Below are 12886 nucleotides of genomic sequence, written 5' to 3' on the forward strand. Positions count from 1 at the left end.
AGCGATTCTCAATTTATTGCACGAATAATCAAATTGACCCCCTGGATGCTTCCATCCAGAATATCATTTGTTACCATCTACATCTACAGAAATCTAATTTGGCATATTCTTCCATACGCCTGCATCTTGCAGCAATTGCAGCTTATTTACAGAACAGACAACATCTGTCTCTCTTTAGAGTTCCCGCGATTAAAGCGTTCATGGAAGGCTTAAAAAGGATAATCCCACCCAGGTTGCCTCCTTCTCCTGTGTGGAACCTAAATCTTGTCCTCACCAGACTTATGGGACCTCCTTTCGAGCCCCTACATAGATGCGAGCTGCAATTCCTAACATGGAAAACCGCTTTCCTTGTTGCTATCACCTCTCTCAGGAGAGTAAGTGAAATACAAGCTTTCACTATACAAGAACCATTTTTTCAAATACATCCCAACAAAGTGGTTCTTAGGCCTAATCCAACATTTCTCCCAAAAGTCGTCACTCCTTTTCACCTCAATCAGTCTGTCGAGCTACCTGTGTTTTTCCCAAACACAGACTCCGTAGCAGAAGGGGCTTTACACACCCTAGATGTTAAAAGAGCTCTACTCTACTACACCAACAGGACTAAATCATTTCGAAACACTAAACAACTGTTTGTCGCTTTCCCTCCTCCGCACAAAGGCAACCCCATCTCCAAAGGCGGGATTGCACGGTGGATTGTATACAAATATGCTATATAAAAGCTAAACATACACTAACAGTTCCTCCTAGAGCACACTCCACTCGCAAAATAGGAGCCTCTATGGCTTTCTTAGGAAATATACCACTAGTGGACATATGCAAGGCAGCAACATGGTCTACACCACACACCTTCACTAAACACTATTGTGTTGATGTGCAAGCCAAGCAGCAAGCTGCAATTGGCCAAGCTGTCCTTAGAACTCTCTTTCAAACTATTGCAACGGATACAGGTGACCACCGCTAGAGGGGATACTGCTGCACAATCGATGCACAGTGTACTATCTGCAGCTCATATGCCTCGAACGGAAAATGCTACTTACCAGTATGCATCTTTTCTTGGTATGTAGAGCTGCAGAGTAGTACACGCCCTCCCGCCCCCCCGGGACTTGTATCCGTTCCAGTTCTCATCTTACTTAGATGCATACGCATGGACATCCTTCTTTTCTTTACTTCTACTGCCTCCATCATTTCCCATCATGGCGAAAAACAATCTGAGGATGGAGCCGATGCCCATGCGCAGTATTGTCCAAGTGAGGAGTCACCTATCGGGACTAGCAAAGACTTCTTCCAAGAAGACAACAACCTGCAATCATCCGAGCCCAACACCAGGTGGCGATCTAATGCACAGTGTACTACTCTGCAGCTCTACATGCCAATAACAGATGCATACTGGTAAGTAGCATTTTCCTTCACGTACCCACAGGAACCCCCCACGCTGTTGTCCTTGCAGTTTGCACTCACTACCCCTAGTAATAAACAGTTGATATCTAGGCTTTATAAGATGATTAAAGATGAAAGTGTCAATGATTCCGATGGGAGCCGGGAACGGTGGAATGAGAGTTTGCCCGATCCAATTTCAGAGGCGGATTGGAAATATATCTGTGGACTGATGGGGACTCTCTGCATGAATGGAAATTTACGTATTATACATTTTAAATACATACATCAAGTGTATTACACCCCTGTGCGATTGCACAGGTTCGGGCTGCGTGTATCAGATAACTGTGTGCGGTGTGGACAAGAACCTGCAGACTTTTTGCATTTAGCTTGGGGATGTCGGCGGGTGTATGAGTTCTGGGAAGCGGTCGTACGCAATTTGAAAGATATGGTAGCTGTAGAACTTCAATGAACTCCACTTGTCTGTTTGCTCTGTTGCGTGCCGCACATTAAGGGAGTGAGTGGTAAATTTGTGCGCTTGGCTCTGCTATTAGCGACACGAAGAGTGGCGATTGTATGGGGGGCAGATGTCGACTGAAAGTAGAGCAGTGGCTGAAAGATCTGGTATACTGTAGAGACAACCTGGAAACATATGCGGAGGAACTGCCGACAATTTCAAGGCCGAGGGATATTTGGGAACCACTGCGTAACTTTTTACTAAATAACATTGATTCATGTTGAGTATTGTAACGAGCATGGAGGGGCGGGCTATATGATGAGCAGAAAAGGAAGAAATACCCTAACACAACTATAACCAAGGCTTGTGTCATTAGTGAAGATGTGATTATTTTTGGTTGCAATTTGATTTTATTTATTTTAATTTTTTTCTTTATTTTTTCGTTGTGTTCTTTTGATGGGGTTTGTTTCACTTGAAGAGTTAGAAATACTGGACAATGATTGACTATTTGTTATATATGCTATGCTGACTTACTGGAGAGATATTATGTAATGTTCTTTTTCTTTGTCTCTTTTTTTGAATAATAATAAAAGATAAAAAAAATAGGCTCAAGTGAGGAGCAGTAACTTACTCGCTTCTGAGCTAAAAGGCGTGGGTGGAGTCCCAGGTTCAGGGTCCTTGCGGTCAAGCATTGCAAGAGTACTGCACATTCTCCAGTATTAGGGTCTCTATCATAGATTCACATGCTTGAATATTCCCTGTCGTCGAAGTGGGAGTCCCACGGTAAATAAAATAGCAATAACATACCAATAACATATGTATGTAATACATAACTCATGAAATAGTAATAGTAAATACATAATAAAGGCTCAAAACCAATTTCTACATAGGAATACATGATAGAGAGAAAAAACACTTGTAACATATTCCTGTCATTATGTTAGTCCAAACTACAGCCAATCAGGCGCCAGCACCCTTCCAGAACCTTCTCCTCAGAGCTCAGACCCTCAGATTTTCTACCGTACGTCGTGTGAAGGGAGTCTCCCTGAGCTCTTCTCAGTTTTCTCTATTTCTTCAAGTTTTTCCAGTCTTCTCAACATGTCAAGTAAGAAGTCTTTATTTAGACCTTGCTCATCTTGTGGGAAACTGCGTCTTTACTCTGAAGACCCCCACAAGAAGTGCATTTATTGCCTTTATCCCGACCATGAGGTTGGTAGCTGTAATTTTGCAGGACTTTCTCAACCAAAACCCTTAAGGACAGAGAAGGCCGTCTCCTTATTTGGCTCCAACGTCTTAAGGATAAGGATTCGGCTTTGTCTGATGCAGAAAGTTTGCAGTCTGGACCTTCTCATGCAGCCTCCAAGCGTAGTAGTGTGCAGGATATGCCTTCACCTTTTCTAAAAAGGAAAAAACTTTCCACGTCTGTTGCTCCTGCGGTGTCTTCACCACCTCATACTACCGCTACGCCCACGAGACCTGGCTCTCAGGCGTCTTCTGCTGCCTCCCATCATGTTTTTGCTCCGAAACATGTTTCGTCGTCGATGGAAGCGTTGACGATCACCCCGACGACGAGATCAGCCGTCTCTGGATCGTCGACGGCGACAGTGACACCGACATCAGCCTCCGGATCGTCGACAACGGCTACGTCAACGTCGTCCATGTCGACTAAGGTATCACTCAGCTTCAAGACTTTCTCGTCGAAGATACCTATTGCCTCGTCGTCGACTAAGAAATCTGCTTCATCGTGAGAAAAATCATCGTCGGCGAAAGCTCACAAGAAGTCTTCTTCGTCGTCGACGGCTCTGTCGACGTTGGCTTCATCATCGCCGACGACTTCGTCGACGACCTTACCATCTACGATGGTTCCGTCGACGGCTGCTCCGTGGACGGCGGGATTTTCTGCAACGACTTCGTTGACGCCTCTACCAACGTCGTCGTCAGCACCGTCGCTGGTGGTTCCTTCATCGTTTGCCTCATTACCTTTGGTGCCTTTGTCTTCCACTCGGTCTGGCTCTTCCACCGCCGACCCCTTGCACCATCGTCGTCAATGGCCGGTTGACCAGCTACCTCTTCCAGATCCACAGCCTCCCTCGCCCATGTTCGCCACGGGCTCTGAGCTGGATTCTGACTCTGATCATGATGTGGGTGATTCTTTCAGAGTGGCACGCAGTCCGTCGGATTTGGTTATTAAGTGCCAAGATTACGGTGATGATGATGATGAGGACGACGACCAGTATTCACAGGCAGAGGAACGCTCTATACAAGTTCCTACTGCGACTTTGCCATTGTCGCTCATCTCAAATCTCCAACATATGTTGAATGACTACAACCGCCGTTTCCCGCCTTCTCCGCAGGGTACGCCTATGCCTCATGTGCCTGTGACTGCGGCAGCTCCTGTCCCTGTTCTGCCACCTTTACCACCAACGCCTTCACCACAGGTCCAGATATCAGTGAAGATCCACACTACTGTATACCCCGTTGATGATGATGACGTCGCTCCCGAACAGGAAGATGGTGAAGTCCATGATGATGATGACGCAGCCACCCACATGGCTGAGTGGGACGACTACCAAATCCAGACGCCTTCCCCTCCCCCGGTAGAGCACGGGGATTCGCCTCCGGTGGACATTGCGAGTTTCCATCAGCTGATGGACAGAGCGGCCTAACGTTTCAAATTGCCTAGAGTCCAAAGGGAGGAGGATTGTTTCCTCTATGATTTTAAAAATCAGCCATTCAAACAAGACAACACTATACCCATCATAGACTTCATATGGGCTGAAGGGGTGAAGCTCATGCAAACACCTAATTCACTGCCGGCTCAACTGCCTCGCCTTGAGAAAAAATATAAGGCGCCCGTAGGATCTCCAGCATGCCTTGTCGCTCATCCAAAGCCCGACTCAGTGGTCACTCAAGCAGCACAACGTCGTTCCCGTAATCCGGCATCGCCAATTTCAGCTCCTCCAGATAGGGAGGGTCGGCGCATGGACACTATTGGACGCAAGTTCTCCACGATGGCATCCACTACGGTGAGGGCGGCTAATGCTTTAGCCATCTTAGGCCGCTTCGACTGCCAGATGTGGTCGGACTTGTCTGCCCTGGTGAACCTCATCCCCGACGCTTCCAAGGCTGAAGCTTTGCAAATCCTACAGGACGGAGAGAGGACGTCAGAGGAAATCATTGATTGTGCAGTTGACATTGCGTGTACTGGCTTTCGTCAGCTTGCCAGTGCAGCGGTCTTACGAAGACAGGGCTGGTTACGGTCCACCTCTTTCCGCCAAGAAGTCCAATCCAAGATCCTGGATATGCCATACGACGGTGAGTCGCTTTTTGGAGCGCACATAGACTAGGCTTTGCAGGCCATTAACAAGGACACTGACACTGCTCACTCATTGGGGACTTTACAGTTTCGGAAGCAGCCATTTTGGGGTGCTCGCGGACGCGGCATCTCCTCAACTTTTCATGGATGAACCTCTCAATACCGCTCCTACCATCAAGGTAACCAACGTTACTCTTCCAACCAGCAACAGTCCTCCCGACAGCAGTCGTCAAAATCCAACAGGGGTAAATCCTCGTATTGAGGATCCACTCCCAAGCGTCAATGACTTTTGTACTCCCCCCAGCGTTGGAGGTCAAATCTCTGTTCTTTTCTCAGTAGTCCTCCATCACCTCGGACCGCTGGGTTCTGGACATTGTCAAAAAGGGCCATGCTCTAGAGTTCATCAAGATTCCTCCTCCCACTATACCGTCTGGCCCGTCTCCTCCCCACCTCAAGGAGCTTTTCCATCAAGTTTGTCTTCTAATTCAGAAAGGTGCCGTCGAAGTGGTTCCCAAGTCTCCGAGAGGAAAGGGTTTCTATTCCCGTTTTTTCCTAATACTCAAGAAGACGGGTGACTGGCGACCAATTCTAGATTTGCGAGCGCTTAACGGGTACCTCAAGAGCCAAACCTTCCGCATGCTTACACTGGTAGAGATCCTGCGTCTTCTCTCCATGGGCGACTTCATGACCACCATCGACCTACAGGATGCCTACTTCCACGTTCCAATTCTTCTACAGCATCGGAAGTACTTGCGCTTCCAGGTGGGACGGAGAGACTTCCAGTTCAAGGTGTTGCCTTTCGGCCTCCGATCCGCCCCTCATGTCTTCACGAAAGTTTTGGCTCCAGTAGTGGCTTATACAACACAACGAGGATAGGAGGGTCTCAGGGAAATGTTTTAAGACCTGCCCAGGTTACAATCCCCTAATATCTAACATCAAAAACCAAAATAAACCTGGGGGTCTACTATTGAGTGAAATGTATACTCAGAAACATTAAGACCTATGCCCAAATATTTGGTGCAAGGTAAATTACTGTCACTCTTAAGAGAAGTGCTCGTAACCCAACACACATAACCACCAGCAACAGTAGGTGAGACCCAATGTCCAGAGATGGATTCCCATCAAAGTCTTGTTAATGATCAATATTATCATATGGTCATCCAAAGGTAGGACTGGTTCGTCTCTAGATCATTGAGACAGTATCCATGTCCCCATGAAAGACAGGGTTTCGGCCCGCAATTACTTGTGGACCATGTGTATGACCATTAAATGGGAACAAGTGCAGTGCAAAAGAACTACGTAAATGTGAGATTAAAAGTAGAATAGAGGACAAATAGCGGGAAAAACTTTAATAGCTATTGGTCTCTTTCTGATTAAAACCAAGAACAGGCCGGCAAGCCTCTACGATCTACAGTGAGGCCTCATTCCACCAGGGCGATGTCATCCTCTACCGCCCTGTTTGCTGGTGTGCCGCTTCATCAGATCTGCCGAGCAGCCACGTGGTCCAGCAGGCACACATTCATGAAGCAGTACTGCTTGGATGCCATCAACGAGGCGGATACAGCAGTGGAACAGGCTGTCCTTCGTCATCTTTTTAACTAAGGTGACCCTCTGTCTTCCCTCCTCCGCTATGGTTTTTATGATTGCTATCAGTACTTACATGACTGTATTATTACTGTCTCTTTGGTTTTCTCCATGCTGTTGCATAGCAATCGGACCTCTTCGGATGTTACTGCTCTCTATTCTATTCAAGCATGTGAATCTATGAAAGACACCCTAATACTGGAGAAGAACAATTGTTACTTACCTGTAAACAGGTGGTTCTCCAGTATTGGTGTCTTGCATAGATTCACATGCAACCCACCCTCCTCCCCTCAGAGGCTCGCTTCTCCTCATCAACTCTTTTGTCACTCTTGTCCTGCAAAATTACAGCTACCAACCTCATGGTCGGGATAAAGGCAATAAATGCACTTCTTGTGGGGGTCTTCAGAGTAAAGACGCAGTTTCCCACAAGAAGAGCAAGGTCTAAATAAAGACTTCTTACTTGACATGTTGAGAAGACTGGAAAAACTTGAAGAAATAGAGAAAACTGAGAAGAGCTCAGGGAGACTCCCTTCACACGACGTACAGTAGAAAATTTGAGGGTCTGAGCTCTGAGGAGAAGGTTCTGGAAGGGTGCTGGCGCCCGATTGGCTGTAGTTTGGACTAACATAATGACAGGAATATGTTACAAGTGTTTTTTCTCTCTATATGTATTCCTATGTAGAAATTGGTTTTGAGCCTTTATTATGTTTTTACTATTACTATTTCATGAGTTATGTATTACATACATATGTTATTGGTATGTTATTGCTATTTTATTTACCGTGGGACTCCCACTTCGACGACGGGGAGTATTCAAGCATGTGAATCTATGAAAGACACCAATACTGGAGAACCACCTGTTTACAGGTAAGTAACAATTGTTTGTATCCGCACCACGCTGTGCAATTCTGCAGCAAGTTTGCCCTTCGTAGAGCTTCAGGCAGTGCACAGGAAAAAAGAATAATAATGCATACCGACAACAAAAGTAGGGAACATTATATAATGATATTGTGGTTTTTTTTGGCTTCTGGCGCGGTCCCGGAGAGTCTCGTTTATCGAGCACCTCCTTTCATGGAAGACTGGTGCCGCTTGGAGACTACGGTTTTGTTTTATTACTGCAGAAATATTTAATTGTGGTATTAGAGGCGTGAATTCCGTGCCAAAGGTACCTATTGCGATCTCTCTGCGGTGAAATTTAAAGAAGGGAGAAGAACTTGCGATTGACCTCTGCAGTGTTTCGTAGTCTTGAAAACACTGTGTATTGTGGACAGTTCTGTATCTAGCCACAAGGTGTCCGAAGAGCAAAGCATTTGTAAATCTGTTAACAATACCGAGAAACAGAAACATTATTAGATTTTGCCTGAGCCAATGCGCTTGCGCATTGCTCCGGTGAGATTATAGTAAGCGGAAAAGAAAAATCTACCAAAACGGCTGCGGATCGCATACAGTTCATGTGATCTATGCGCGTGCACACCATCCCCAGCCAACACACCACCATTTGTCTATGCCTCGGCATCAGACTTCAAAGGCTGCGGCTCCCCGGCCTCCCCCACTCTCCCCACAGCAATATCGAGAGCATGTTTCTGGAAAAAAGTGAAAGCCTACCGTGCTTGTTTACAGTAGCCTTGGTCCTCAAATGCTGTTCCTGTGTTGCCATCTCTCTAGGGAAACTCAGCTTGAAAACACTTGACTTGCTAGCTGCTATGCTACATCTGCTATGCTTTGCCTCTAGACACGTTGAACCCTCGCAGACTTTGCTGACTCTGCCCCTCCTGATTCTGAAACTGACCAACGCAGTCACCACCACATCACTCGGGGGCACCACCACATCACTCAGGAACACCACCACATCACTCAGGGACACCACCACATCACTCAGGGACACCACCACATCACTCGGGGGCACCACCACATCACTCAGGGGCACCACCACATCACTCAGGGGCACCACCACATCACTCAGGGGCACCACCACATCACTCAGGGGCACCACCACATCACTCAGGGGCACCACCACATCACTCAGGGGCACCACTGAGGGGCACCACCATTTCACTCGGGGACACAACCACATCGCTCGGGGGCACCACCACATCACTCGGGGGCACCACCACATCACTCGGGGGCACCACCACATCACTCGGGGGCACCACCACATCACTCGGGGGCACCACCACATCACTCTGGGACACCACCACATCACTCTGGGACACCACCACATCACTCTGGGACACCACCACTTCACTCGGGGGCACCACCACATCACTCAGGGGCACCACTCAGGGGCACCGCCACATCACTCAGGGACACCACCACATCACTCAGGGACACCACCACATCACTCGGGGACACTACCACATCACTCGGGAACACCACCACATCACTCGGGAACACCACCACATCACTCGGACACCACCACATCACTTGTGGACACCACCACATCACTCAGCCCAACCACATCATCACTCAGCACCACAACAGCACTGTCCTTGCTTGCTACCAACAATCATTGCCATAGCCAATAGTACTCGCATTAGGAAAGTGTAAGCTATTGGCTTTGTGAAGAATAATGCTATTAATTTATATATTTTCAAAGCCAAAACATATTAAAAAAAATGTGTCATTTACAATACCAATAGCTCACACTTTCCTAATGCGAGAACTATTGCATTGTAAATGCTTGTTTTTTACAGGAAGTAACTTACATTTATCAGGAAATGTATATATGTTGCTAATTACTTCCACAGAATGGACAGACTGGGGCTGTATATTCATCCAGCCCCCTTTGGGTGTATAATTAACCCTCTTCATCTCGTCCACAGGTCTCGGCGGTCCCTACGGTGATGGCTGTGAAGGACGGAAAGGTGGTGGACAAGTTTGTGGGTCTGAAGGAGGAGGACCAGTTGGAGGCCTTCGTGAAGAAGCTGTTGTGCTGAGGGGGGCGGGTCAGAGAGGAGCCCTGGGCTGTGACAGACCAGTGAAGCTGCTTCCAATGCCTACAAATACACCACAAACTGTGAACTACACACATATTCTTCCCCTGGGAAATCATGGCAAGAAGGGTAACCTCCTAGACCGCACAATCCTGTTAGCCTATAGGAGGAAAGCACTCATGAACTCTGACCCCGGGCCCGCGCTGCACCCCCAGGGAGGGATGCCCTGAGAACTACTGTGACCTCCTTCCTTTCACCAGGAGCTACATATCCGTTGAGCTGTGACTGCGAGGGGTGCAGTGACTGGGGGAGAGTCATTACTGGAAACGTAGGACAGACGCCGTAGTCATATTTAGGCCTCCGCTGAGCCCCAGCAGACCACCCCAGGACTACACTGTACGCCAGCAGAGCTGAGAGTGCACCCTACCTCAGGAGACCTCAACCAAGACCCCTTTCCACTGTCACCGTATACTAAGCCTCTGTTGATCAAAAGATCACCAACTCCAGAGACTCCACTACAGCTTGACACATTCGCCCCCTGGCTGTCGTTCTCTGCCCCCCCCCCCCACCCCCGTCCCATTTAGCCCCATCATAGCTCAGTAGAGCCAGTTTCCCAATCTCCACTGTATCAAACAACACTGTCTTTAAGCCTCCATGTAAAGCTTCCCACCAGTCCCCCAGTGAACTTCAACCCACCCGGTGCCTTCATTCCTTGTGAGTCTGTACCAACGCACGTACTTCTTAATTGTCTGTTTCCTCCTCGAGAGGGGAGTGAGGGGTGTTGGGGAATATTTGAGAGTTCTATGTTCTGATAATAAACTTTGTTTGACAACTCTTTATTGCTGAAGATTCTCTTCTAGGAACGTAGAGATACAGAGGCCTTCAAGACCGCAAATGTTTCTGGGATTGACCTAGTAAATGTTGCAAGTGGTGACACACGACTGTTGTAGCAGGCGAGAAATCAACAAGACACAAGAAATCTGACACCAATTTATAAAAAATAGACCATTATTTTTATGTATTTTTTAGACACCACAACGAAAATGATCCACCGGAGCGTTTTGATGGTATAGAATTTACAAGGTATAGTACATTACAAATATTTTACTCAACTGCGTGCAAGCATTGGAAAATTCAACAAATTTGACAATTAGAAACTTTTTCCTGGAAACTTTGGGCAAGAGTCCATGCAATTACTTTAGTAGATCAACTCTGGCAGGGAGCCAGTCAGGGGGACCAGCAAGTTCCACAGGAAGATGTACCTCAAAAGTAGAAGCAGTTTTCATGAAGTTCCAGGCACTTTAATCCCTCTTTATTCAGCCCCTATGCAACTGGTCTTGATGCAAAGGATAATGGATGCTGTAGATGCTCTAGGATACTGTGGATGCAATGCTGTCAACAGGTCTTCCTGTGGCTACTCCTTGTTCCATGAAGGGGGTGAGGTGTTCCTGGTCGCAGGGCAGACGTTCCTAGAAGTTCTCTCAGTCCTGACAGAATTCCAGTCACATATGTAAATCAAAGGGGAGAGTAAGGGAGATTGCACAGACTATGTGTGGTGGGAACTCCTGGTCCCCAGGAATATATTTTAACAACAATGGAGGAGTACCCCCTAGACGCAAAATATACAATGAAGGAATTTCCTCTGTATCTGGAGCTTAAGGCTCAGGTTAGCAATAATTGCCCCTACCCTTAACCGGACAGTTGTTGTCCTTTTGGGAAGACCCCTCACTCACCAACCTGGTTGGTGACATGCTTCATCATTGGGGTCCCACCCCATAGGCCGAGTGCCCATAGGGTGTGCTGCAACACCTGGTTACAGTGGAGCGGGTTTCTTGTTTTATTATATGTGAAAAATGGAAATAGTGATAAGTGTATTAAAAAGGGGCCAAGACTACTCACATCAAGACTTTATTCTTGAGTGCTTGATCCCTGTTTAAAAATAGTGTGGCACCAGTGCCTATTTAGGAAGGCTTTGGTGTCTCGAGAAGTGTAGTAAATCTAAAAATAGCGAAGTGTGCTATGTGAATTAGTTAAAAGTAGGTCTACATGTTTCAACCATTTTCAAAAATTCTACTGGTTTTCGTCAGGACCGTGTGTTTTGAGCGGGGTGGTACGCACACGCTAAGGCGCGCCCAGCCCTCGTTCAAATAAAGGCCACAAATTGTGGTCTAATGTAAAAGTGTGTTTTATCCTGGTTCAGGAGAAAAAACCTGTAAGAGAAAAACATATAGGGTTGGGTTTACGTACTGGGGAAGACAAAACAAGGGTACACATTTAATAGATAGTGCACTGGGTGGGTTCACCAGGATTAAGGTGGTAATGTAACAACTCATGATCAGGTCGTACCTGTGGTCTGTCTATAGTACAAGACAGCGGTGCTCAGGCGGTATTTACCGCAGCGTGGATGTGCTAAACGAAACTAGTTCGTATGCTAGTTGTAGATGTGCTAAACGAAACTGGTTCGTATGCTAGTAGTTGAGATCGGTGAAGGGGAGAGGGAGGTGTAGGAGAGCGATCGCCACTAGTCGCGCGGCGCCACAAAACACGCCCAGGCACTACTGGAAGTGATCTGTAAATATGAGCTTGTGTCTCAAAAAAGCGAGTCGCTTTTGTGAAAATAGTATATATAATTACAACATTGCTTACACTTGAAGCGGTATATTAGTGCTTCATGGACATCGAGTGTTCCAAGACGGCAAGTATCCGTCACCTGCAAATTGCGATAGATGAGAAGCGCGCATATAGTTAAAATGTCGCCTGTCATTGAAAGCATATGGGTCAGGGATGCCTAGCATGCATCGTACATCTGGTCACAGAGTACTTACTTGCGGCTTCTGCTCGTCTATCGTACAAACCTACTTGGTTCTCACTCGGACGTGCCCCGTGGAATGATCCGAAGCGGCAACACCGCCATGAAGTAAGCGCATCGCTACTTCCTGGTTGGGCGTGGCTCCGGTCAGAAAACCCCGTGGGCCAATCAGAGCGAAGCTCAGGGGCAGTACCCACTGACGCTACGTCTGACGTGTTTGTCATGTGAGTATCATTGTAGCGGTTGTCAAGGCAACTGCTCAGCGGACGAGGCTAGAGTGGAGCCGCGTCCCTGCGAAAGAAAAGAGGGTTTTAAAGGCGACCGGATCTGGTCTTAACTATGTTGAAAACAAAAGGAAAAGACTGTTAGGTCTGGAAAGGAATAAATTGTAAGCTAGGCAGGCCGTATGGTGG

General features: G+C 47.2%; 1 protein-coding gene across 1 annotated transcript in view; it reads left to right on the forward strand.

Moving 5' to 3' along the window:
- Positions 1-10501, forward strand: part of TXN2 (thioredoxin 2) — a 160171-nt gene extending 149670 nt beyond the window's left edge. The window contains exon 4 of the mRNA XM_086958550.1: positions 9554-10501. Within this exon, the coding sequence (XP_086814676.1) occupies positions 9554-9667 (114 nt within the window). The 3' untranslated portion in view covers positions 9668-10501. The remainder of the gene's footprint in view (positions 1-9553) is intronic.
- Positions 10502-12886: the final 2385 nt, after the last annotated feature.

The sequence above is a fragment of the Lissotriton vulgaris genome, chromosome 1_1 (genome assembly GCF_964263255.1).
Source record: "Lissotriton vulgaris chromosome 1_1, aLisVul1.2, whole genome shotgun sequence".
Classification (NCBI taxonomy): Eukaryota; Metazoa; Chordata; class Amphibia; order Caudata; family Salamandridae; genus Lissotriton; species Lissotriton vulgaris.